The sequence below is a fragment of the Panthera tigris genome, chromosome B1, assembly GCF_018350195.1.
Source record: "Panthera tigris isolate Pti1 chromosome B1, P.tigris_Pti1_mat1.1, whole genome shotgun sequence".
Classification (NCBI taxonomy): Eukaryota; Metazoa; Chordata; class Mammalia; order Carnivora; family Felidae; genus Panthera; species Panthera tigris.
Window position 1 is genome coordinate 200,544,906 of NC_056663.1, and position 27,337 is coordinate 200,572,242.

Sequence of the window (27,337 nt, forward strand, 5' to 3'; positions counted from 1 at the left end):
ACAACAGAAGGAAGAAATCCTCCTTCTGTCTTGTGGGCCTGGAGGCTCCTACCCAGGTCTCTGACTTAGCATTCGGTTCCCCGCAGGCAGGCGGCCGGCTGCCACGTCCAGCCCCTCCTGCGGGTTAGCTCTCACTTGCTCAGCCCGTATCTAACCTCCCAGTCTTTGAACTCCAAAAGCGCTTCCTGTCCCAACACTCATTTAGGCCCCGAAGTCCGGAAAGGCTGGACTGAAAGGCTGGAAAGGCTGATGAACTGTTTCACGTGCAGGTACGCCAAGGCCTCCCTGCAGGTGAGCCGTGTGAAAGCGGGCGTCTCCCCTTCGGACCCCCGGGTCCTCTGCTCCACCCCGAGGCCAGCAAAACCGAAACCTAAAGCGTGAATCTTGCCCCAGGGTAAGAACCAGTCTTGAGCTGAGGCGACCTACACCAGTTCCATCCGCACAGCCACGAACCCCACATTCCTTGCCCCTGCCAGCAAGAACAGACCTGCCTGATCCAGAGACACCCCGCTCTCGGGTCCTGACTCGGTTCTCCAACAACGGCCATTGGGGCGTGTTTCCACTATCCTGGCCTGTTTCCCTGTTCCCTTCCAGGAGTTCAGACGCTGTCTCTTCTCGGGGCACCAAGGGTTCCTTCTACCTCTTGCTTGGGCTCCTGAATCGTACCTGTCCCCGTGGACTGTTCTCCTGCCAGCAGCCCCAACTGTTTCATCATACACATGACTTGAAACTGCTGAGCCCCACCTGTCCTGCAGACAGTCTCTGCTGCCAGCACCTGAAGAGGGGACAGCTCCCGGCGGCCCCACCCACCGGCCCCGGAGAGCGGAGAGCGGGCGAGCAGGCTGAGGGGCGGCCCTGGCCTCCTCTTGCCTGTCCTGCGGTGCCACCCTGGGCTTCCCAGCACGGAGACGGGCGGTCTTACTGAGGGCAGGACAGGAAGTGCACACTCTAACCCAAGGAGGTGCCCCCGCATACCAGCATTCACTTCGATGGCGGCCCTCAAGTCCTTCCTCTCCTTCCGGAGCTGGGCCAGCCTGTTCCGCAGGGTCTCCTTCCTCTTCAGCAGCTCCTCTTGCTTGCTCTGCAACAGCTTGGCGTCGGCTTCGACCCGGTTCTTGCCATATTTGTACTGGTCAGCATCTTAAAAAAAAAAAAGAAAGAAAGCCACAGAAGAAAATTAGGTTTAATTAAGCAGATAACAGGGTAATTCCTAAAGCCTATTTAAAATCAGCCAACTCAAGGTGCGCCTGGGTGGCTCAGTCAGTTAAGCGTCTGACTTCAGCGTAGGTCGTGATCTGATGGTTCGTGGGTTCGAGTCCCGTGTCGGGCTCTGTGCTGACAGCTCAGAGCCTGGAGCCTGCTTCGGATTCTGTGTCGCCCTCTCTCTCTGCCCCTGCCCTGCTCGCACTCTGTCTCTGTCTCTCAAAAAGTGAATAAACGTTAAAAAATATATTTAATAAAAATTTTTTAAAAAAATCAGCCAACTTGGTAAAAGACACTCTAATCTAGCTATTTCGCTAGCTCAGTAAGACAAAGAATGGGAAGCTGGACTTGAGTAAAAAATGGAGAAATTCGAATAGTTCCGATAGCTTCCCAGGAGTCTCTGAGTTGAGTTAAGGGAACACAAACAGAACATCAGGACATTTTTTAACTCACTTTCCTTTGCAGCACGCAACAATCTTCAATAAGGCTGCGGCTCAGCATTCTCTAATCCACACCAAGAGTAATCTCCCGGATGTGGGCACTTCTCTGTATTTTTCAAAAGACTTCCGTGAACACCGGCACACCCGAGCCCCATGACTGAGCCACCTGGCAGTGTGGCCGGCTGGACGCAGCTCTGTCCCCTGTGCTGCGGTGGGTGTCCGGCCTGGACCGAGCACACGGGTATCCACTGAACGAGTGAAGGAATGAACAGGAATACGGGGAGTCTGTGTGCCGCGGGGTCTGGATCTGGCTGGCTGGGCTGGAATCCCATCATGCCACATCAGCTGTGCGACCTGAAACAATGCGCCCCGCCTGTCTATGCCTCGGTTCCCGCAACTGTGACACAACGACCCCCAGGGCTGTTACCAGGGCTAACCTAAGATTTATGGAGCGCTCAGAACAAGCATGAAATGAGCACTTGCTAAATGCTCATTAAATAAGAGGAATGAATGAATGAACGAATGAATGAATGAACGAACGAACGAACGAACGAAGAGGAAACCAGTCTTAGGGAAACTAGTCGGAGATCTGGCCAACGCTACTGCGTTAAATCTTGTCCTCTGAGTATGTGGGCTTTATGAGGACAATAATTCAGAGAAACCCTCCCTGGAAAAACACCCTGAAGAGACAGAGATGCCACACATGTGATCAAGGGTCACTAACTTCGGAGCTCCCATTGCCTCCTGCACCTGACTGCGACTCAGGGGCCTCCTACGAGTCAGCCGCACCCCTGCGCCCCGCCGCCTCACACCCCACAGCATCGCCATCGTCGGCTTGTGTGTCTGCTGCCCCAGGGGACTGGCAGTGACTCCTGGGCAGGTGTGTGGTGTGATGCCAGAGAGGCCGCCAGGACTGGGCAACGAATCTCCCCGAGGCTCAGCTTCACCCCGCCCCCCCGCCCCATGAAGCAGAAGCGAGAAGCCCACCTGGAGGTCCAACAAAATTTGAGATCTGTACCTAAAACCCATCCCAAGAAAACCACAAGATGCCCGGGACGGGGTGGACCCTCATGGCAGCTCCAGTCACCGTCAGTGACAACGGAGTCCCCAGAGCCCCAGCCGGCCCCTGTCCTAGATGCCGAAGGCGCTGACTCCTGCAATGAAACCCTGCGTTTAGGAAGGCAGGTGCAAATCTTCAGTCCCCGGGCAACCTCCCCTCACTACAGACAGACAGACGGAAAGAAAAAGTACACACACAGCATGATATTAAAAGGATCGCAGCCCGAGGGTAACGAAATCGGCCATTTGAAACAAAAGCACCGCGGGCACCGGCTAGAGTGCTCGCTGACTTCTAACCGGAGAGGCTTTCCCAACAGAGCTGCATGCACTAACCTATAAATGTCCACATCTCTGGGTCCCCGTGCAATAAACCTCGTCCAGCCTGTAACACAACTGGCTGAATTCAGCAAAAACACTGAATGCAATTATTTTTTTTCTTCTGTCACCGTTAGATGTCACCAAAGTTAATACAGGTTCCCTACAGAAGGTCTCATAACATAAAGGAATAAATCACCTAGGAAGTGAAAGGAGCACGGGCCCTGGGAGAAATGCTGTCAAGACAGAGATCTCATAAGGGTCAGGTCCCGTGTAGCAAGGTTCTGGGGCACAAGCTATTTCCTTCCCCCACGTCCCTCCACAAATGAAGAGTGCTAACCTTTTAAGTGACTATGAATAGATCCAACTGCATTAGAGAAATAAGATTTGCCAGAAAGATGAGGTCAAAATTAACCAGCACAATAACATTGTGACGAGGGGGATTTGGTCCAACCGGCTCCCAACCTATCTGCTCGAAGCGCACATATGAGGAGAAGGAAGTAGAGACAAGCTGATGTACAGAAGAGAAGCCCCCTTGGGGCACAAGCGGCCAAGGATTGTTGGTCAAGTCCAAGGCTCGTCCTTGTATGTGGCCAAGGGAAGGGCCGCCCTCTCCATCCCCAGACACTCTCACACTCCGAACGTCCATCACAGTGCAAACAGGAGGTCACTAAGTCAGGTGCTGAGAACACCTGCGAGGGGTTACTAACGAGCCAGCTGGCCTCATCGTCGCCTCCACGGAGACCGTCTACCAGCCAGCGGCACCGGGCCAGATTCAGGAAGCACAGACACAACTCCCCACGCGATCTCCGGAGTCTGACTCCCATCCTCCTCCCCTAACACATCCACATCCGCTCAGGAGCTCCCGGACCTCGTGACGGCCTGAGCCGCAGCCCCTTTACCAGCAGGTCTGGCCGAGAGCTTCCCCGGAGACCCGAGCAGCTGGGCGGCAAGCACCCTGCGCGTGCTGCCCGGGCAACAGGCACAGCTGCCCCGCTGGCCGAACGAGTCGGGGCCCAGCGCCGCCGGGGCCGAAGCAAATCTGCACGGGTGTGGATGTCACCTGAGGTGAATCCACCGCAGGTGGGGAAGGGCACCGGGCGCTCGGGTGGGCTGGGTCCCCCCTCGTGTCCTGCTTCTGCTCTGCTCGGCCCCCTGCAGATGTGGAGTCTGACGGCAGTGCTCACTCTGGTTCCGTTACTGGCCAGCTGTGAGATGCTGCGGGAGCCCCTCGGTCTCTCGGAGAGGATTTCTGCGTCTGCACCGCGGGGCAGACGACACTACCTGCCCTGATAAAGAGGCCGGGCAAATCAACAGGGGACCGCGAACATTGGCTCGCAGACCGTAAGGCGGGGCACGAATACGCATCCCGTCAACCTTCCACCGCTCTCGTGCCTGGAGACCCACGGGACACCTCAGAGACGTCACAGAGACCACAGCCACTTGTCTACGCCGCCAACACGGGGAGCCGAGCTCACAGAGCGTTCGCGCGGCTTGACAGAAGTCACTAAGTCACCCGCAGACTGGGGACGCAAGCTGACGTCTGCTGACCCGAAGCCCAGGGCGCCTACAATCGTGTCCTAGGGAAACAGCGTCAGAGTGGTTGCACGCCGCCTGCACGCCCAACTGGTCAACTTTGCTACTCCTTTCATACAGCACTCAGAAGAGCGGAGTTAGAGACCGTCACCCGTCTTCAACCCGGCAAGGCGGCAGGGTGACGATGAACGCAGTCCCCGCTCTCCACCGGACCCCCACACCTGGCATCTCTACCCGAGCAGGTGAGAAGATGGCTCTTACGGCCCCAGCCCTGCGAACCGCACCTGAAACTAGGAAGGATCCGGACGGTGAACTTACTTGAAGGCGTGCGCTTCACGCTGGATGCCGAATCGGCTTGTTTTTGCTGACTGCTTGGAGTCTTCCCCTTCCCCGGGACCCCACCGGAGGCTGCGGGGGGCTTTTTACCCTTCAGCTGTCAAAACAAGCAGAAGGAAATTAAAAACAGACAATAAAAAATACTTTTTGTTTTCAGTAAGTTGTCTCAGTCTCTGAATCCTTCCTATAACCTAGCACGGATGGAAAGCCAGCGTGCTTTCCAAACACTGAGCTGCTGTGGTTTTCCTGCTCTGGCTTACGTGGGTCTGGAGCGGAGGTCTGAGGCCAGTGAGGAACTTGGATGCCTCCAGTCGGGATGCAATGAAAGTTATATACGCTTCTATTGGGAGATCAGAAACGCTAACCAAGAAGCTGGCACAGGCAGTAGAACATCCGAGAGCATTCGGTGGAGATTCCTAAAAGTTTGCGTTTCTAAAAATGAACGGCTCGTCTTTCTGGGGGATTCTCTTCAGGGGAGCGGCATGGCCGAGCATCAGATTTCTGCTCAAAGGGCCCTGCCACTGCCTGACGTCCTCATGGGACAGGTAACCGCCTTCTGATTCACGGGTGGGTCAGACGACAGAAGCAAGGAGAGCGACACAGGACCAGTATGAATGCAGTCGGTTCTTGGGAAAGATTCAACGGTACCTCTACTCCTTCACTGCAAGCCAACAGACGCTGGGTTTTGCTTACGTGACACACGTGGACCTGACTTACGTCATCAATCAACCCAGAGTGGCGGCAAACGTCGACTCCAGACCCACGCTTGCCCACGATGCTTCGTTTGCTGCTATTGTGGGCCCAGTGGTGGGGAGGTGGACAGACGGAGCTTCAGGCTCTGACTCTGTGATTTGGGACACGCTGAGCAAGTCGCTACAACTTTCGGAGCTTCCATTCGCTCATTAAAAAAAACCATAAATATACCGAGTCCTCCCCACAGGGTTCCTAAATAAGTCAGGTGACACGCCAGACACGTGCACAACATATGGCAAACTGTAGGTGCTCACTAACTGAAAGACCTCTGCATTAAACAACAGGTCCCTTGTTATTTGGTCAAAATGACCAAACTAGCACAGGAAACCTAAAGGTGCTACTATTCAACTTACAAACGTGTCTCCTACCTTAAAACAGAGTGAAAACGAATAAAAACAAGCACATCGAAATGACGTATCGAGTCATTCCAGACTCATCTGGGGACAAAGCAAATGTGCCAGATGGCATACTTGTCCCACAATTTCCACCTAACAGAACTTTTATGCCAATAAAAGGAGAGAAGTCCGTAGACGCATTCGTGTTCACTGAGTGAATCTTCACAGATCTGAGCAGCGGTCGTTAAAAATCAGAAACAAACAAACCTTCCCTGGGATTTTGGTGAAATCGATGAGCTGGTTAGAGCTCTGCCAGCCTCCGCCGTGCGAAGCGCTAGGACCTTACCAGGCAGTCACTGCTTCGTACGGTTACCCCAAAAATGGAGCAAAAAGAATGTAATTTAAAGTGTACCCCTCTGCTTCATGTTTACAGAGTATTCTCATATCGTGGTGCTTAGATCTGTGTGCCGAGTACAGAAAGTCCTCGGGCGGAAAATGCATGAACACACCAGATTAGCACTGACACTGCAATGTTATCGTCTGCCGTAACTAGGAGGTACAGAGCAGACAGCAGTGCAACATCCAGCTTATTTATTCAGTGATAATCCAAAATCCTCATTACTACTTGGTTTTAGGCAGTACGCTTTAGACTCGTTACAGAAAAACACTGTAGCATCTTGAAGATCCCGTTCTATGTTTAAAGACCAAAAGCAAGTCGTACCTGGAGTCCAGCGTTCCTCACGTACGTGCGATGGGAACATATTGTAAGGAGCTTGCAGTGCAAGAATGTTCTGGAAAGTTATACTGTCCCTGTCCTTTTTTGAAACCTTTGCCTTAAGGCAACGTAATGCACAATATCCACTGGGGAATTTTCCAAGAATAGAAAAAGAGCCAGATTTAGGCCAAGAAACACAGTGCTTAAGCCGTGAACTAGATAGGAGTGTTTGATCAGTTCCTGGGCAGCAAAACATCGATTGCATTTGCAAATTCTGTTCTAGTTGAGGACAAAATCCCGCTTCACCCTTGATGGGTCTCAGCCACTGCGAGCTGGGGGCTACACTATCCTTGTAACGCCCTGCAGGAGGCCCGCGGTTCAGACAATTCTAGAACAGGATGGAAGGAGATGCTGTACCTGGGAGCTGAGCCCGACAGAAGACGCCCTCCCCAGAGAAGAGGTGTTAGTGGCAGACTGAGTGCAGGAGGGAGGGTATTTGTAATGGTTACAGGACAGTCTGTCGGCAGACGGCCTAGAAGCCTTTCTGTCAGCAGGCGGGTAGCGCGCAAAGATTTTCGGAGACGGCAAGTTATCGTACAGGACTGCGTTATCATAGAGCACCTCTTCTCCCAGGCCTCTGGCACGGGAAGCAGGAGGGCCGTCTTCAGGGTCCCACTGCAACACACAGCTTCGTCGTTAGTGCCCTCGGCCACAGAAAGCATAGCAGAGACATTATTAGTACCCCCCAAAACGCATACGTGTACCCCACGCCGTTACCAAGAACACACACGCGCATGCACACACACGTAAGCAGACAACTTTTCTACTTTGGGAGACTCAGGAGGGGTTGCTTTTTTCCTTAAGATCATTCCCAGGGTAGCTGGCTTATGAAGTTTTTGTTTCGTTCCTTTCTTTAAAAGTAGAGAGGAAAACAAAGAGGATTTGACATTTTTTCTTTAAAGACCCCAATTTTGGAAGTCCTAATCCAGAGAGCGGAAGCCATGTGACAGCCTGGGGGCCCAGAAACCTCGAGCTCCGGCCCAGAAAGCACTTTACTTTACAGTAACTACTACGGCCCAGACGTTGTTTTAAGTGCTTCGAAACTGTTGACCCCTCTATGTCCCCCGGGGAAATCTCAAGATGCGGGAGGAGACCGCGGCACAGAGCCCGGCCCCAGCCGCGCACGGCGCTGCCCCAAGCTGCGGGTGTGCCAGGGTGAACACCACCTCCTGACTCCGCCTGTCTGTCACGCACGCGTCAGCGGCTCAGGTGTTACAGGTGACCGTCAGTGTGCACCCGGGTGCCACACTCTGTTCTACCTGAAGAAAGCACAGCGACCCAAACACAGTCTGTTGAAAGAAAGAAATCAAATCATCACAGAAAAGAGGACGTTTCAGAATATAGCGGATATAATGGTGTTGTTTCAGCAGGAAAGGTTTTTACAAAAGACTAAAATAACTAGGGGCCACTTTAGAACAAGGACATTCAAGTGTAAACTAAACCCAGACTCAGAACCACAGCCAGAGACCTAAAGGTCTTCACAAACTGCTTTGTACTTTCCAAAAGAGAGAAATATTAATTCCTAGGTTGTGCTCATTTTACCCTATTTTTACATCCTTCTGGCAGCGCACTGTAATTACAGCCTTTTGTCACAAAAATAGAAGCAGTCTGAGTCTCACGGGAGGGACGTTCCGTCTCTTGCAGCCACTTGACGTGTCTATTTCTGTGATGCGGGGACCCGCCCGCCATCTACACGCCGCGGCCCCTGCGCACAAGCCTGGGCTGACGGCCCCGCTGGGGCAGCCCGGCACACAGCTGTCCAGGGTTATCTGAACGCTCTAGACTAGACCATCACCTCCCCAAATGCCAAAGGATCGAGTCGCATGGAACACTTAGAAACTGACACTCCACGGACGTTTCTAGATTAAAAGTACCTCAGAAGGTCCCTTTTGAGACCCGCTTTTATCTTGCGCTGGCGTCAGGGGGGCACCGAGGGTCAAGGATCACGGAAGTCGAGACCCTGACAAAATGCCAGGTTTGGGGTCAGAAAGCACGAACTTCGTAAAACCGAGGAAGGAAGCCTCCCGAACAAGGGACGGCCTGGTGCTGGAGCCCGGAAAATAGAAGCAGTTTAAAGAGGGGCCTTGGCTTCCAGGAAGCCCTCAGCAAGCGAGACAGCCACAGATACTGCGCCTGGGACCTCAAGTTGTCACAGCGCCGCACACACGTGCAGAAACAATTCCTAAATGCAGAGTCCTTCCAGAATGGTGGGTTTTTATGTCTGAATCGGACGACGCTGCGGGTGCTCCAAGGAAAGCTCATTCCTGGGGACGGGCTGAACCCCCGTGACACAAACCTAAAGGGATGGAGGGGTGGATGGGGCGTGCTCGTGCCAGCCCACCCAGCTCTCCCTGAGCCCTCCGTGCGGAAGGTAAGGAAGAAGGCAGAAAACCCTTGGAGGAAGAGGGACGCAGAAGGGCCTTTGGGTGGGAAGGCCCAGAGACAGTTTTGTGTGTTGTCCTTCCAACACAGGGGGGGGGCGCCTGGGACCAAGGGCTCAGAGAAGCTCACGACTATGTGGGAGCGAGTGGGTGGCTGGGCCTACACCAGGGGTAAGGCCACTCTGTCAACAGGAGCTGGTGGCTGCACGGAGCAAACGGAGGCCAGCACAGCCAGGGGCCGGCCCTAGCCAGTGCCTAGGAAGGCAGGGAGACGGCCCGAGAACCTGCTCTCACAGGGGCCACCATGCAGCCCTCCCTGAGTCGGAAGGCCACTGGGGGACGGAGGCTACAACTCCTGCGTTGTGTCTTCAATCCCTAGTGCAGACCCTGGGCGCTAGGGGCCATGCGGCAAATCAGGAAGGAGGGAGAGAGGATGGGCAGGCAGGGAGGAGGGACTGCGCGATAAGGAATCCAGTAAAGAGCCTGCGGACAGGGCCCTAAGGGGAACCCCAGGGCAGGCCCGAGGGGGTAGAGGGAGGAACGCCCAGGGCAAGCTATCCAAGACCCTGGGGACAGACATGACTTCACTGCATTTGATAGCCAGCTGGTCACCTCTGACCCAGACCATGTAACCTTCTTTTCAGTTTGCTTCTACTTCTGAGCTCCAGGAGTCCTTGCCTGACCCCCGCACTTCCCTCGAGAAGGCCGTGATCTCCCGGTGCCTGCCTTGGGCAGGTGTGGATTTGATGACCACACAAAAGAGGGGGCTGATTGGGGACGTCCATCCAAGTACCGAGAAAAGAACAGGTGAGCAAAACAGCAGGAAAAAAGTCCAAAATACCTTCTAAGATTTGAAACACAACCATAAACACATTCTATGCCAAACTTTGAAACGTATCCTGACACGATGCCAACTTTAAGCCCACCCAATACCGGGGGACCAACGGTAAGATGGTTTCTCGAGGGCCTCTCCCCTGGTGGCCCGGAGGACGGCACGGGGCCTGGCCCAGGGAGTGTGCTCAGTGACGGCTGTTCTGTTCGGCAAAGAATGTGGAGACGTGGTAAGAGTTTACTGATAAGGTCCGCTCATTGCGTACAGGACACAAAGTACCGAGAACCGAGCCGGCCAGCCTGAGGCCACGCAGAGCTGTCACTGAGCACCTGCACTGCATTCCTACGGGCAGATAAGCCGCTCTGGACCAGGGGCCGGGCGTCCCGGGTGCTCCAAGGCCACCAAGGGGGAAGACGCCTTGAGTCTGAGGTGCGGCCACTACGCCGAGGCAACATGTCCCTTCTGCTCCCTGAGAACCGAGCCTGGGCCCTATTTTGACATATCTGAGGTGCCGTCCTACGTCCCACATTTTAGGACGTGTTGAGACACAATGACGTGGACGCTGAATGGCAGCCTACTGGTGTCCAGGTACCCACTTGCTCAGATGCACACTAAGGTCACAAACAAGCCCGGGAGAGAGGGACACGGGTTCCATCCCGCCTCAGAGCACGGCCAAAAGCCCTCTGGCGCCTGGCCGGAAATCGGGGCCCCGGATTACAGGAACCCTCGCGCTGCCCCGCCTCTGACACAGCCGAGCCCGGACCCCCGTACGAGTGGCGCACTCACCGAGCCGTTAATGCAGGGGACGTCGTCGTAATGCAGCGCCGTGCCGCTGGGGTGGGCGTAGCCGTTGGAGGTGCTCCCCAGGTACGGGTTAGTGGAGACGCCACGCCTGTTCATGAAGCTGCAAGAAAGGAGGTGAGTTAGGCCCCTCCAAGCCACCCAGAGTCTCACCCGAGATGGGCTGGACGCTCAGGCCAGACTGGAGGTGACGGGGGACAGAAAGAAGCGCGAGCCGGCACGCCGGCAGAAGTGGGGTGCTGGGTTACGGCAAGGACAGGCTGCTCTCCTGTAAGACTAGGGAACGCCGCCTGCAGGGCTGCGGCCAGGACCGGAGATCACGCATGCCGGGACATGACGCGGTGCCGGCACGTGACCCAGCTGTTCAACACAAGCGACGGGTTTCCTATCTGCAGTGCGCGGCAGGAGCGCCCGGCCGGCTGCCCGCTGGCTGGGGCTCGGCCTTGACCCTCCGCTGGGTGCGCCCCGTCTGTGGCTGCTTTGCAGAGCTTCCGTGCTTCTTCCAGGAGCCTGCTAACATGAACGCCCTGAGGCAGAGACTCCCAGCTGGCAAAGCTGAGGTATTTACTATGCGGCCTTTCTGGGGACTGTTCGTGGAGCCCAAGCTCCTTAGGGCACTGTCAGCACGCGCTTCTCCAGTTCCCAGTGTTCATGCAGCATCGCTACCTCAAGCCACTCGCCTCCCGCGGGCGCCTCCTTCCCTGACAGCGGCCAACACGTCTCCAGGGGGAAAGCCGGGTGGGGCCACCCCCTGCTCTGCCCTGGCGGCTGTGACGCTCCCACGGCAGTCAGAGTGCCGCACGGCCTGCGGGGCTCCACCGCCAGCCCGCTACCTCCCTGCGTCTCCCTCTCACCAACCACCCTGCAGGCCCCCCCTGCGCGGCAGCTTTGCGCCCGAGGTCCCTCTGGTCTTTCAGCCCCGGTGGGAATTTACCCTGGCACACGAGAGCCCCTCCCCGAAACTCCACAGTAAGGGCTTCAGTGCCGCTACCCTTCTGCTTGTGCGTACTGCTAATCGCCACCTGATATGTCTTTATGCTCGTCCCCCACGACGTCAGCCTCGGGAGAACATGGCCGTGGTCACTCTTGCCCATTCCTGGACCTCAGGAATCTGGCCACAAGGCGCTCGGCCGATACGTGGCTGGATGTGTGCACGTGTGAACGGTTTACTCGTGAAGTTTATGTTTGTGAGAAGTGAAAGATGTAAATACCCAGGGAGGAGATAACCCAGACAGCACCCTCTCCAAACTAAAATAAATAAGTAAACAGCTAAACTAAAGTAGCCTCCGGACTTCAAGATATATTACAAAGCTGTAACCATCAAGACAGTATGGCACTGGCACAAAAACAGACACGCAGATCAGTGGAACAGAATAGAGAACCCAGAAATGGACCCACAAACGTATGGGCAACTCATCTTTGACAAAGCAGGAAAGAATATCCAATGGAATAAAGACAGTCTCTTCAGCAAATAGTGCTGGGAAAACAGGACAGCGACAGGCAGAAAAATGAACCTGGACCACTTTCTTACACCAGACACAAAAATAAACTCAACATGGATGAAAGACCTCGATGTAAGACAGGAAACCATCAAAATCCTCGAGGAGAAAGCAGACAAAAACCTCTTTGATCTTGGCCGCAGCAACTTCTTACTCAACACGTCTCCGGAGGCAAGGGAAACAAAAGCAAAAATGAACTATTGGGACCTCATCCAAATAAAAAGCTTCTGCACCGCGAAGGAAACAATCAGCAAAACTAAAAGGCAACTGATGGAATGGGAGAAGATATCTGCAAATGACATATCAGATAAAGGGTTAGTATCCAAAATCTACAAAGAACTTATCAAACTCAACACCCAAAAAACAAATAATCCAGTCAAGAAATGGGCGAAAGACATGAATAGACACTTCTCCAAGGAAGACATCCAGATGGCCAACTGACACATGAACATCATCAGGGAAATACAAATCAAAACCACAATGAGATACCACCTGACACCTGTCAGAATGGCTAACATTAACAACTCAGGCAACAACAGATGTTGGCAAGGATGCGGAGAGAGAGGCTCTCTTGCACTGCTGGTGGGAATGCAAGCTGGTGCAGCCACTCTGGAAAACAGTATGGAGGTTCCTCAAAAAAAACTAAAAATAGAACTACCCTACGACCCAGCAATTGCACTACTAGGCATTTATCCACGGGATACAGGTGTGCTGTTTCAAAGGGACACATGCACCCCAATGTTTACAGCAACACTATCGACAGTAGCCTAACTACGGAAAGAGCCCAAATGTCCGTCAATGGATGAATGGATAAAGAAGATGTGGTATATATATACAATGGAATATTACTCGGCAGTCAAAAAGAATGAAATCTTGCCATTTGCAACTATGTGGATGGAACGGGAGGGTATTACGCTAAGTAAAATTAGTCAGTCAGAGAAAACCAAAAATCATATGACTTCACTCACATGAGGACTTTAAGAGACAAAACAGATGAACATAAGGGAAGGGAAGCAAAAATAATATAAAAACAGGAAGGGGGACAAAACAGAAGAGACTCATAAATATGGAGAACAAACTGAGGGTTACTGGAGGGGTTGGGGGAGGGAGGAGAGGCACTAAGGAATCTACTCCTGAAATCATTGTTGCACTATATGCTAACTAATTTGGATGTAAATTAAAAAAAATTAAATTAAATTAAAAATAAATAAAAGGCAGGAAATCCTACCATATGTGACAACATGGATTAATCTGGAAGACACCGCACTAAGTGAATTAAGCGAGTCACAGGACAAATACTATATGCTGTACCTTTATTATCATTGAGGTGAGAAAATAGTTTTTAGTCTCTATCATCCGCCCGGTTTTGTTTATATAATTGGCTTTCCAAATACAAAACTAATGTGATATTACAAAAAGGAAAAGTTCTTAATGAAAACTAATAAAATGTGAAATAATCATGTTATGAAAAGAGTTACGGAAAAAAAATAGTCTGGAATAAAAATACATGTATTTTGAAAAAATTGTGTTTCTTCACGGGATCTTAGATTTCTATGGTAGCTAGGTGCATAAAAATGGGAGAAAATGAGACTGGTGAGGGCAGGCCTGGGAAAGAGGTCTTACAGCGAGGCCAGCCTGTGGTTCTGTGAGGAGAGGAGGAGCCCGTGGTCCGAGGGGGCCCCTTCCCATCTGTCTGTCCCATCCGTCTAAGCACAGGCACCGCCTCTGCTGGGCCAAGGCCACGTGGTCCCGCCCCACACGTGCACTCTTCAACGTGAAGAGAACTGACACAAATGTGTAGGATGATTCTATGAAATTACATACAGGAACAGGTAATGTGTAGAAAAGAAAAAGACAAGAAGAGAAAAAACTTAAACAAAAAATTTAAGAACTCTGCCACGACAGAAGGTTTTTTGTGCAAAGATATGTATTGAAGGTTTTCTAATTTAAATGTCCCATTTGAAGGCATCATGGGCTGAGTCACCGTGTGCACGTGTGGTCGGCGAGCACTGTGACACACAGCCGCCGTGGTGGTCACGGGCCGCGTGTCGGGAACACGCACGGCAGGGACCGTCGAGTGCTTGACGTGTGGCGGTGGGCACGCTGGGGCACAGTCGCCAGGAAGGAGTGGGCTCCAGCAGGGGCGGGACAGAAGCTGGGAACAGACCCCAGAGAGGTCGCGGACACGCGGGACGGCCCCGCTGGAAGAGGCCTGGGCCTTACGGCGGGGGACCTGCACCCCCCACGGGCCTCCGGGCCCTAAGCTGCAAGGCGAGCCCCGTCTGCGTGCTAGGCCCCCGTCTTCTGCCTGCTGCTCTTTCCACAATAGGGGTTTTAACCAAACATAAAAGTGGACATGAGACAACAGAGCACACGCTACCTGCTAAATCAAAACCGTAAGACACTCACAGAAGTACACGTACCGTGCGTGGTAAGATACGGACTGCCAAGGGCACGGATCTGGGGCACTGACTGAGTGTATTCACGCTGCTGGGCGGCCGGCACCGCCCTCCACCCCCAGACCTTCCTCCTCTGAACCTCCGTCCCCACGACACCCTCACTCCCTCCCCGCCCCCGGGGCCCTGGGCCCGGCGTCAGCTTCCGGCCTCTACGAATCCACCAGCTTCAGGCCCCATGGGAGCGAGGCAGACAGACCGCGTCCTCTTGCATCTGGCTTATTTTACCGAGCACCGTCCCCGCAAGGTGCATCCCTGTTTTAAGGGGTTCACGGGAAGGCGACTCAAGACAACGGCTCCCTTCCGGCCTGTCCACTGCCCTCTCTCCGTCCACCCTGATCCACAGCCTTTTAGCGTGTCGCCACTACTTCCATAGCCTCCTCGTGGGTCTCCAAGGGAGTGTGACTTGAAATCAGTTTCGGGAAGAACATTCAGAACGTCTCTCTTGTACCATATAATCGATACATCTCACTTAAAGCTAGGCTAGGCCGTGGGAAAACAGGTTCCAACTGTTTACCATTATTAATATTCTGAAATACGCTACTTTTCCCGGGAGAATTTAAATTACCATTTTTTTTTTACTGCCCTCTTCCCAAAACACATCACTGTCCTTTCCCCTCACACATACCCAATGCACAGACACACATCCCCCCACCACCAAGACCTTGGAAACATTCATTAACCAGCTGCCATTTGCGTCAAAGCAAAAATTAATTTACTCCCAGGACATTTATTGTACTGGCGAGCTGCCATAATTTATATTCTGAACATTATTTACTTGTTAAACGTCTTCTCTCAAGTTTTGTAAGAATTTTTAGCTTGCAAACTGACAAACGAAAATACACTTTATCGCTAACATCTATAAAGATTTTAACGAGGTACCAAAGAGTCTTGCAGCCATAAACTCCTGGCACGCATCTTTTTAATAAATGATTTCTCACTATTGCAATCTACGTTCCTTTCTCAAAAATGTGGCCTCCCCACATTTGGTTTAGATTAATATTCCGCTCATTTGGAAAGCCAAGTTTTGTTCTGGGGGAAACGCGGCCACTCGGGGCCTGTCAGACACGCGATGAGTACTTTGGTGATTACAGCTGAGGTCACGGGTGCACTCGGAGAGGCTCCAGAATCTAGTAAATCCCGAAGAAGCAGCTAAAAACCATAACCTCCTTTCTTTCATGTCACTCTAGACACGGGAGATTTTGCAAAACCCAGTGTGATAGTACATTTCTTAAAAAGCCGCTTGATTAAACGTTCTTCGATCACTGCATGTGTCGAATGACGGGGGGGGTTCACTGCGATTCACCTGCATTTTGTTGCCTAGACAGGGTGTTATCACAGAGAAACGACGAATATGAACAGAAGAGTCAGTTGACTCAGTGACTTGACTGAGTCACTCTGATTCTGACACTAAGAACAGGAAGTCCGCCCTTGAGAAAAACCGCTAAGCGTTACTGGAGATCTGCTGGAAAAGCTGTACCCAAACTAACTCATGTTGTCAAGGCTATCGATTCACCTCAGTTGGGGGTAACACGTGGCTCGATCCCTAACATGAGCCCACGTTCCTCTATTCGCCCCAGAACATCTCAGCCAAGCAAGAAATGTTCAGTCCCCAGTGCCGCTCGAGGGACACAGGAACACGGCTCAAATTCGCCGTGGACACCACGTGTGTGGCAAAACAGATGGCGGGACTCGGGGGGAGCAGGCGAGTGCCAGTGTGGACACGGGGGCTCATCTTCTCCGCACTCAAAGGGACTCACCGTCTGAGTGAGGGTCTGCCCACGGCTGCCGGCACGCTTAGCACCACGTGTGGATGGTAAACCCCATCACCCGCTTTGTTTCTACCCACCTCGCCTCGGTCCTTACAGACTGTGAGGGAAGCAGAAGCAGGCGCCTGGGGATCGCAGACGCAAGACCGGGAAAAGCCTGGCCTCTCCAGAGGGAGCCGAGGCACCAAGAGCCTACAGACCACTTGCCCGGAATCTCCACATAGTAAATGCTGCGCGGGACCCGCCTGGGTTCCTTCCTCCTCACCCAGCACCTCCCCAGCACAGCCCCAGGGCACAGGCTTTCAGACCAGTGTTATTATGAAACTGGTTTTGGCCCCTGGAACTGCCCGCAAGAGTCTCGAATGCCCTCGGGGGTCTGGGGCCCTCACCTTGAGAGGTGCTGCTTTGTCATCATTACGTTACAGAAATAGGAATCAAAGGGATGTTTTCAGACATACAAGCCTTTTTTTAAAAATGAAATCGCAATTTAAGTTTTAAAAGTACATGACTGATGACTCTGAAAATTCCGCCCCGCTGAAAGCAATATGGAAGTCACGTGTCGCATCAAAGCGTTCCCTGAGCGCAGGGGCCAGAGACCTACGGCCCGCAGGCCACGGCCAGCCCACTGCCTGTTTCCGCAAATAAAGTTTTATCGGGACGCAGCACGGCCATTCGCTGATGCGGGGTCTGTGGCTGTGGTGGCAGAGCCGGGCAGTTTTAACAGGGAACGTGGCCCACAAAGCCGAAAACACTTCTGGCACCTGATGGAAAAAGCCTGCCAACCTCTGCTCCAAGAGAAAGCGCTCCAACAGAAAGTGGGAACGACAAACATTTCAGCAAAGTTCAGATCAATGTAATGCCAAAGGGAGAGTCGTTAGTAGTCTTCCTTCCCCCTGAGGCTACGCACACAGGGAGTGAAAAAATCCGTGAAAAGGGAGCACTGTTTAGCTTTGGTGCCACTTCCCAGGAGTCTTACCAGAAGGTTTGTTTGGCTGTCTGGATGACGTTCGCGGACGTCTCCACGTCGATGTAGTCGTAGTGCAGGGCCCCGGGGTCTGTGGAGGACCCCGTCTCAGCCAGCAAAATTCCGATCCATCTGCCCATGTCCTCTGAGGAGGACGCCTAGCGGGGGAAGGGAGAAGCGTGCGTTTACGTAAGTGATGGTAACGAGCCCCACACTTCCCAACCTCAGCAGAGACGGAGCGGCAGAAAAGGGAAGGGAACAGGAAGCACGGAGCGGGCACAGAGGACGGAGCCGCGGTCCCGGCCTGAGTGACAGGCCCACGCTGCGTGCACACCAAGCCTGGACACCGGAAGTCACGCATGGACTTACGCCCAAGGAACAAGATTGAGCCCCGCGATGCCGTCCGGTCTGGGGGACGGCAGCAGGTGCAAGGTGTGGAAATTGCTATGGGAGTGAAATCGCAGCTGAAGGAAGCAGCCTAGAAAGTGTCTGGCCAGAAAAAAGGAGCCCCCCAGCCCCGGCCAGCCTCACCTGGCATCTTGATGGGGCCCGCGCCTCTGGGGGGGCCAAACCCTGTCCCACTGCAGCCCTTGGGGGGGTCTCCTAGATGGGCCTGAAACGGCGATCTTAATTCTCTTAAGATAGCACAAAAAATCAGCGAAGTTTTCTACCAGTTTATATAAGTGTAGACGAGTTTATATAACTTTATATAAGCGTAATCACGTTTCACAGTCATTGCCCCGCTTGGTGCATGGTATAGCTTTAAGATGTTCGAAATGGTCCCCATCCCAAATTTGATCCGTTGAATTTGCAAGTCGGAAATATATCTTTAAGATCCTGTTCATTAAATTTTTAAATCATCCTTATCGTGTGATTTAGAAAATCGGATACTTTACTTTATAACGGTATTTGAAGCATTTGATTAATCAAAATACAATGTTTAAAAAGGTAGGGGATGCTGAGTTATTAAGCACGTAAGTTAACAGAATGAGAAAGAAATATTTTTACTCAAATGACTAAATTTTAATATAAAGACAGATCTGCTAAGTTAAGCTTAAAGACTCCAAGAAAATGAAGTTTTGTATTCGTAGCCTTGGCAAGTTGGAACGCTGATCAGAATACACATAGTTGTAAATATTCCCAGAGCCGTTAACACGAGAGGAGCTATTTTTCTTGTGATCATAAAATTGGCTGGCGGTAACAGCTCCCTCCTGGCCGGTAGGGCGTGAGGCCCCAGGACAAAGCAAATGGACTCGAGCTACGCGCCTCCCCGGGGGAGAATGTAACCAAAGTTTGGGGAGTAAAAGTGAATTCATTTAAATACTTGGGTAGGGGCGCCTGGGTGGCTCAGTTGGTTAAGCGTCCGACTTCAGCTCAGGTCATGATCTGGCGGTCCGTGAGTTCGAGCCCCGCGTCGGGCTCTGGGCTGACGGCTCAGAGCCTGGAGCCTGTTTCCGATTCTGTGTCTCCCTCTCTCTCTGCCCCTCCCCCGTTCATGCTCTGTCTCTCTCTGTCTCAAAAACAAATGAACGTTAAAAAATAAAAAAAAAATAAAAATAAAAAAATAAATAAATAAATACTTGGGTAAATAAAAATCCCAAATGTGTTGTTCTCTTTCATCTTTCTGTCCTTCCCCAAACAAAATCTGGATCAAGAAAGTATCTATGACTCAATCAACACTGATTCATCTGTAACTATTTTATCTAAGCATTTTTAAAAGCGTTTTAACACGCCATGTAATGTGTGATTGATATAGTGACACTAGAGTTTATTCGTTGTTTTCCTCATACTTTATAGAATTTTCTAATAGGCTTTTTAAAAAATAACCCTCTGATGCTGGACTGAAATTAGAGGTCTTGGTTATGATCATAACTTTTAACACAGATGTGGGTGTGTGAATGCACATATGTATATACATGCACACTTAGAAATATGTACCACACATGTAACACATACACATGCACACACACACACACACACACACCCCTATTTCCTACTCCCACCGGGGGGATTCCACTAGGAGCTGTCCGGAGACATGGCTGGTTCCAGGCCTGGGCCAAGGGAAGGTACGAGATCAGTCTGGAGCATCTTACTGTATCACAACGTAAGGAAAGTGCTCAAAGAATGAAGGGGACCGTGGCATCTTATTACAGGGACACAGCAAGGACCACAGGGGCAAAGTTCAGAGGGACTTCTGCTGGCCAAATCTGGGAGTTTTCCACCAAAGTAAATCATGACAATAAGGCATTATAATCACTGAGAAAAACAATATGCTGTGAATCCCCGCAGATATACGTACATAAGGGATTAATAATTAACGGGAGGAAGGGAGACCCTTCCTTACAGTAGAGGCAAACTAAGGAGCACAGAAGGAATAATGGGAATCCAAAGTGTGATTTAGTTGCCACTACGATGGTCGCCTCATCAATGGATGCCAAAATTAGCAGGTGAAATTCTGAGTGATAACAGGGTATCTACATAGACGGCCTCAAAGTAACTTCCCCATGATGCTTTTAAAAACAAAGGGGGGCGCCTGGGTGGCTCGGTCGGTTGGGCGTCTGACTTCAACTCAAGTCACGATCTCGCGGTCCATGAGTTCGAGCCCCGCGTCGGGCTCTGGGCTGACGGCTTGGAGCCTGGAACCTGCTTCCGATTCTGTGTCTCCCTCTCTCTCAGCCCCTCCCCCGTTCATGCTCTGCCTCTCTCTGTCTCAAAAATAAATAAACGTTAAAAAAAAAAAAAATTAAAAAAAAAAAAACAAAAAACAAAGGGAGGGGCGCCTGGGTGGTTCAGTCCGTTAAGCGTCCGGTTTCGGCTCAGGTCACGATCTCTCAGTTTGTGAGTTTGAGCCCCGTGTCGGGCTCTGTGCTGACAGCTCAGAGCCTGGAACCTGCTTCGGATTCTGTGTCTCCCTCTCTCTCTGCCCCTCCCCTGCTCATGCTCTCTCTCTTCCTAATATAAACACTGAAAAAAATTTAAAAAAAAAAAAAGACAAAAGGAAGACAGTGACTGTGCAGGGGGAAGCCTTGCAGACGCCCTGCCCAAGGGATCAGTTACCACCACCAGCCGAGGGGCCAAGTGACGGATGCGCCTGCCCATGTGGCCTGCAGCACACAGCCCCGCTTCCACGGCTCCCGCCAGGGAGGCCTGCCCACAGTCTAACAGCGAGGAGACAGAGATGCGCCCAGACTGAGGGCCTCCATGCAGTAACTGGTCTGTAACCTCTGCACGTCTCTGTGCCAGGAAAAGAGCCAGCTGGACAAAGAGGCGTTGGCTGGGGTTTCCTCGTGCCTTCGAGGAACACTGTGGAGATCAGAAAAGCCGACTAAGGTCGAAGAATCAGGTAACAGGAGGGTGTGAATGACTATTTCCTGATTTTGATAATTATATTGTGGTTTCGGTAAGGGAATACCTCTGTTTTTAGCACATGTGCAAGGAAGCATTGAAGGAATAAAGGGGCAACGTGGCCGTAAAAGTCTGAGAAACGTTACACAGAAGGAGGAGAAACGTTACACAGAAGGAGAGGAAGGGGGGTGCGGGGGGAGCGCCCGAGATCCCGCACACGGCAAGATGCTTCTATTGCGGGATACGGTGGAGGGTGCTTGGAGATTTTCCCACTGCTAGCACAACTTTCCCGTAATTCTGAAATCGCCTCCAAATAAAAGTTAAAGTGACCTTAGAAGACATACAGATTACAGTTACTGGCCGGCGTGCCGCATCTCATGACTGACCGAGGTGGGGCTGCCTGCGTGGGGCCGTGTGCGTGCGCGTGCGCGTGACTAATGACGGGGACAGGGAGGAAACACGGGGAAGGGGCCGCCCCGCCTGCGGGCCGCAGACGCACAAGGGCGCCTTCCCTCCCTGGCTCCCCGCCCCAGGTCTGCTGCCCAGGCTCAGCTCGCACAGGAGACCCGACCCGCCTTGCTTTACATCGAGGACATTGTCTCCTCCTTTGGGTTTTCAGTTCTCTCCCCTGCGCCCACTCTACGGTTTTCGGCCCACGTTTGCAAAAGTGCAGATTCCGGCCTGACACTCCTGTTTTACAGGCGAATCAAAAAGCCATGAGGGAAAAAAGACGCAGTGTGATCCCGCTGTTCCACGGCACGGGGCCCGGGGCCCGGAGCACATAGTGGGTCCTGGCCAGCTTCGCAGGCCCGCAGCCCCGTGGGAGGGAGCACTCCGTGCTAGTCTGGTCCTGCCCCTGTCGGAGACAGTTTCTGTGAAAAGAGCCTCTGGAACAAACACCTGTCTCCCATCAAGACCTCCCAGACCATCAACTGCACAGCCCATGTCCACGTGCTCTGAAGCTCACACGCCTGGTGTTTGTGGACACGTGTGTGTGCGTGTGCGTGTCTTTGTGTCTAAGTCATGGTAATGTGAATGAACAGAGGGACAGAAAAAAGAAGGTCTGAATTACTAGGGGGTAGAAATAAATTAATAGTATAATAGATGGAAAATAAAATTGGAAGTTGTCAGCAGATAGTGAAGAAACCAGTGTCGACTGCTTTTCCGCGTCAGCGAATAAGAAGTTCCCCAAAAGCAGGCAAGCACGTAACGCATGCACACCAAGCAGGGGGCTTCTGAGAGCGAAAGGTGTTCTTTTGGGATTTCCTTGTGACTGGCCCGTGAGCCGCCGTCTGTAAGGTTGTCTAAAAACACCTGTTCCGTCTGTGAAGAACATTCCGAAGGGCAAGTGAAAGCAATACCATTGTTTCAAAGGTAGACCATCGTTAGGGGAAAAAGGGGTGACTTTACTCTGAAAAAGCAGTGCGCTGTGTGGAATCGTGTATTTAACCGCGCCAATGCGCGCGGACGACAGGAAGCGAGGCGGCGTCTGGAGACGGGGGGCCTGCACCGTGCAGTGAGAGGGGGCGCTGGCTACTCGCACCATCGCAGAGAGGGGGTCCCCACGGCACGCGCGAGGGACACGACCGGAAGCACGGTGCCCCGGGGCCGGCAGCGGGGACCGGGCAGGAAGGAAAAGCGCCCGGCGGGTCTCCGAGGGTGGCCTCGGGCAGCAGCTCACCTCCAGCACCGCCACCTCCTGTCCATTGCGAAGCAGCCGGAAGGTCAGGGGGTGTTTGGAGTCCAACCCAGGGATCACGTCACAGCCGCGCAGAGGGATGGAAACGATGTGGGTCTTGAGGTCGGTCCTGTCCTTGTGGAAAATGAGCTTGTTGTCCTTGACCCGACACCAGCGCTCCCGCCAGCGGCTGTTGGAGAGCACGTTGAGATAGCCTGCAAGGGGACCACGGAGACCGTCAGCGCAGAACCGCCCCCCGCACACCTGCAAGTGCAAGTTTACGCCAACGGGAAGGGCCGCCCCCACCCAGCGGCTCACTTCAGGCAGAGTCGGGGACTCCTGGGAAGGCAGGCGCCCCCTCCCCCCAGACGCCCCTGAGGGCCCGCAGTGGGGGGGGGGGTACATGCCAGGGAGTGGTTCTGGGAAGGTTAAGGGTTTCGTGGCGATCTGGGGTCAGGCTGGCCGAGCTGAGCCCTCGGTGTTTGCAGGGTGGGAGGGAAAGGACGCAGTGGTCGTCTTACATGACCAAAGGGACACCATATGGAAAAGGACGAGATTCACTCCGGGTAGCTGCAAAATGACACAGCCGGGGCAGAAGTTACGGGAGGCAGATTCTGGCATCACGCGAGAAAAACACTACCCGAAAAGGAAACTCGATTCTCCTACTCTGCAAGGAATAGGAGGCCTTGGGGGGCGCTGAGTCCCCCGCCGCTGGACGCATTCCAACAAATGATGGAAGGTCCTGGGCACGAGAGTCCTACAGAAAGAAGGCAAAGACGTCCTCCTGGCCTTTCCCGCAGCCCTCGCGCTTGACGATTTTGTCCGACTGGTGGAGCGCGCCCAGACGGGACGGGAACGCCGGAGTCTGAAGGCGTAGGTCTCTGACACTAAAGACACCATGAGTATGTGAACGAACAGGGCAGGAAACCAGATTTCACAGGGTGGCTGCTGCTTCCTCCCGCTCCGTGATGCTAGGAGATGGCTGCCCCCCGCCCTTGAGATGCAGGGAGGGAGTACGTGGGGCTTAGAACCCTGGCCAGAAAGGAAGAAACGATACAAGGATTTCACAAGTCATTGCACTACTCCTTCCACTCACGCATGCGTGTGCACACACCCACACCCACACCCTGCTCAAAAACAAGACAAAATAAACTCTCTCCAATTCGGGTTTTGTATCGCCTTTTCCAAAGGGTTTAGGAGCACGCATTTTGCTTCTCTCCACGTCTAACACACACAGTCCTGCGTCTTACACACTCCATTAGCAAAGGATAAATGCTATACACAAATCACAATCACAAAACAAAACCCCCAACACACAGCTAAGTTACAGGGCCCATAGCGATGCTTTCTACATCACGTAAGATCATCTGCTCGATGAATATTCACACATAAAATGCACATGTAAAATGTTAAGTCTTCATTTGGCTCAGGGTGACATCAGTTCTACCGCAAGGTGCACTGCTTCTCCTGGAACTAGAATTTTCATTTGGGCCTGAGTTGCTGTACTTGTGAAACTGGGGAACAAGGGGAGAAGCCAGCCCATCGGCTCAAGTGCCTGGGACCCGAGCTCCTCGTGTCTTACACATCTAGGAGAGGCTGCAGGGACAGGAAGAGAGGCTGGAGTCCAACCGGAGTCTGAAAGGGCTCCTTTGTGAAGGAGGGGGGTCTCTCTGGACCTGTGACTTGTTCAGGCCAGCGACTGCTCCCAGGAACTTAGGGGACACACAGGTGACCAAGTTTCACAAGGAGGCGGTGGGCTCCAGGGCACTGACAGACATTGTGACTGGGGCTGGCAGGAGCATTTCAGGGACAGGGCGGCCTTGGGGGGACAGGAGGTGCCTGGATTGTTAGAACCTCGGAAACCATCACAGGAACCCGGCCTTGGTGCGCAGGGTGATGGGGGAGTGAGACGCTAGGATATTTATTGAGGAATGTGAGCGACAAGACCTAGGAGCTAGATGACTTCTCAGGAACAGTGACGACACTGCCTTCACACTTGCACATGGCTTTCGATTGCAGAACTCGGCACGTGGGGGCACTCTTGCGCGGGCACACGGCCCTGCAGCATGGCAGGGGCCGTTACGGAGCCCGGCTCCACTAGCCAGGGCGATGGTAATCTCTGGAACAGGTCCGGGCACTCTCGTGATATTTTCTTCCCTGGCTGAATCTGGCCCCGAGTCACCAAAACTATCAATTTCTTGACATCGGAGCCCCGAACGGAATGGTTACACTGGACAAATTCTCATTTTATTTGAGCATGACACCATATGAAATTACCGTATTTGACGCCTTCCTCAGATTTGTTTTCAGTTCCCAAACGGGAAAGGCACAAGGGAAAATCACAGTGCACGAGAGGCCGGTCTCTACACACAGTGAACACCACAGTGACACGTCCACATCGGGCAGCAGGCCTCCACCACCAGGCTCGCTGCCCTTTGCTCTTCCAGAAAGGGGTGGCCTAAAGATCCCATCTTCCGGGGAGGGAGCACAGGGAAATGACACACAGCCATCTAGGGCATCTGGAGTCACAGGGTCGGGGGACACGGATCCCGATGGGCCCCATGCACACTTCAGCTGTAGCACACCCCCACCACCAGATGGTGCCAAAGCGCAGCCAGGCCCGCTAAAGACAGGGAGGGACGTGTCCTGCTGCGAGAACCGTACCCCCCAGGCTCAACAGCCACCCGGGTCCGGGTCAGTTCCAGGAACCGCAGGAGGCAATTCGGAGGCAATTTTATTTTTATAAGATCCCACCCATCGTGTCGGTGAGACGTCAGTGTCTCTTAACAGTTTGGGAATTTCAGTTTGATGTTTTGAGATTAGTCTTGCTCTGAACGCTACGTTTCTCGCGAAACCGTGGCAAGAGGCTCAAGGTTCCCTGAGAGCTCGATGGGCCGGAGACTGGACACACGCTCTCGCGTGCGGCCGTTTGGATGGCTGGCGTCTCAGGCCTCAGCGCCAGGTGCTCTCAAGCACAAGCCGCTGGGGAGAGCAGGCGGGAGCGGGGCCGAGCGTCCCGCGTTCTCCGCAGGGCGAGAAACGTGGCGTCTGCCTGCCAGGCTCTGGTCCCCTGTCGGGAGGGTCCCAGTGCGATGGTGGTTTCACTTGCGGCGAGCCTTGGCTTACAATCAGCCGGGAGGAGACGCCCAGGGGAAGGAGGGGAGACCACACGTCCTGACGCTGCCACTGGCTGGTCCCGGTCCCGCCCACGGCAGAACTCCCCTGCCCACCTTAGACGCCTGCCCCCCAAAGGCTCACGTGTCCAAGAACAAGGATGCCAACACCCCAGGGCAGCGACTTATGTCACGCACTCTTTCCTCCCCCTTGATTAAAGGTCACCTGATGTCCTGCGGGGCAGGTTGTGACAGAAGGGGAGAGGTATAGAGTTGCCCCGCGTGCCAAAAAACCCTACTGTTGAAAACTCCACAAAGTCACAGAATGCTTGATGTAGAAGGGACCCTGGGAATATCCAGCAAGGCCTCTCACTAGCTCAGGTCATGCTGCCTCCACAGAGACCTCCACCTTGACCCTGGGCCTCTCCTTCCACCTGCTTCTGTATTTCTCAGTACCCAGGCTGCTCCCCCCAGTACTGCCCTCACGCTGCTTTGGTCTGTCTGTCTGTCTGCTTGGGTTTTTTAAAATAAGCTCATCAGGTGAGCAAATAACAACAACATTACTTATTAAGCATGGACCTTAGTGTTTCATGATTTCATCTTTAAGAAGACATCTTTCTTAAGAAGACAAAGTAAGCATGGGCCCATTTCCCAGAGGAGCAACCTGAGGCCTAGACAGATTCCACAATTTGCTGAAGGTAATTCAGCCAGTCGGGCATGGGCTGCACTGCCCCTGTCTGCCAGGCTCTGCGCCGGGCACTGAGGCATGGCTAGGGAGCCAGGCAGTGTGAACGTGACCCAGGAGGATGGGAGGGACAGCTGTAGACTCAGGCTGGGACATGACCATCAGAGTCTCTGAACCGGGAGGCAGAAGCAGCTCTCGTTTCAGCACAGGACTCTGAGTTGTCACAGCTCGCGCCTGGTGGCCTGGAGGGCACAGAGACGGCGGCCAGGTGGGGCTTGCACGCTGGTCCGGCAATGGACAGACGGGGCGGAGAGGATGAGGACACAGGGTGACATCTACACCCCTGCCGAGTGTAGACAGGGACAGGCAAGCACCAGAAGGGGGCCAACAGAAGATCCCTCTTTGCCGGGGGGGGGTCTGGTGCACGTCTCAGGCCGCAGCCTGCGCGTGGCGGTATGTGAGCGCACCTGGCTGACGCTCACCATCACTTCAGGGCCTCGGGGCGGTAATGGGCAGCGGTACAGGGCTGGCTGGGCTGACCCGGTCAGCGGCCGCGGGACCCACTGCCCCAGCCCACTCCCCGTGGAGCGCCTGCAGAAACCATCTCCTACCCCCACTGCATCGTTATCACGCACCCGGAGGCCCACCTGCTGGGCCACATTTCACGGAAGGGCTGGATTTGAACCCAGGTCTCGATCGCTCCCGGGAGCTCGCGTCTGCCCGCCCAGCGGCACGGTCCTTCCGGCCCGTCCGGCTCGGCTCCCCTCTGCTTGCCGCACGGGGCCAGCGGCCGCACGGCCACCACTCGGCAGGGTTGGCGTCTCCGGCCTTTATCCAGCTGACATTTTCTGCGTAAAACTTTACAGAGGTACTAGAATAATTGAGAATAGTCATTTTCCTCCTGCCTCTCTCTACAGACCCCTTCTGTGGCCCCTGGACCCAGCGAAGATCTAAATGACAATTTTAAAATCTTGTGGACAGAGAAGGTTCTCTTAACAGAGACGAAAGATATCCACTGAGCAGCTTGATAGAAATCCACACCTGCATATCACAGGTTTCAGA

At 53.3% G+C, this 27,337-nt stretch overlaps 1 protein-coding gene across 7 annotated transcripts in view; it reads right to left on the reverse strand.

The window, feature by feature from the left end:
• Positions 1–27,337, reverse strand: part of AFAP1 (actin filament associated protein 1) — a 157,397-nt gene that overhangs the window by 21,127 nt on the left and 108,933 nt on the right. For 4 of the 7 annotated variants that reach the window (XM_042985033.1, XM_042985028.1, XM_042985027.1 and 1 more), the window contains 6 exons: positions 22,481–22,692; positions 17,467–17,612; positions 10,752–10,869; positions 7,110–7,367; positions 4,872–4,986; positions 976–1,140 (listed from right to left, as the gene is read on the reverse strand). In XM_042985033.1, the coding sequence (XP_042840967.1) occupies positions 976–1,140; positions 4,872–4,986; positions 7,110–7,367; positions 10,752–10,869; positions 17,467–17,612; positions 22,481–22,692 (1,014 nt within the window). The remainder of the gene's footprint in view (positions 1–975; positions 1,141–4,871; positions 4,987–7,109; positions 7,368–10,751; positions 10,870–17,466; positions 17,613–22,480; positions 22,693–27,337) is intronic. The other 3 variants (XM_042985030.1, XM_042985029.1, XM_042985032.1) reach the window with 2 other exon arrangements.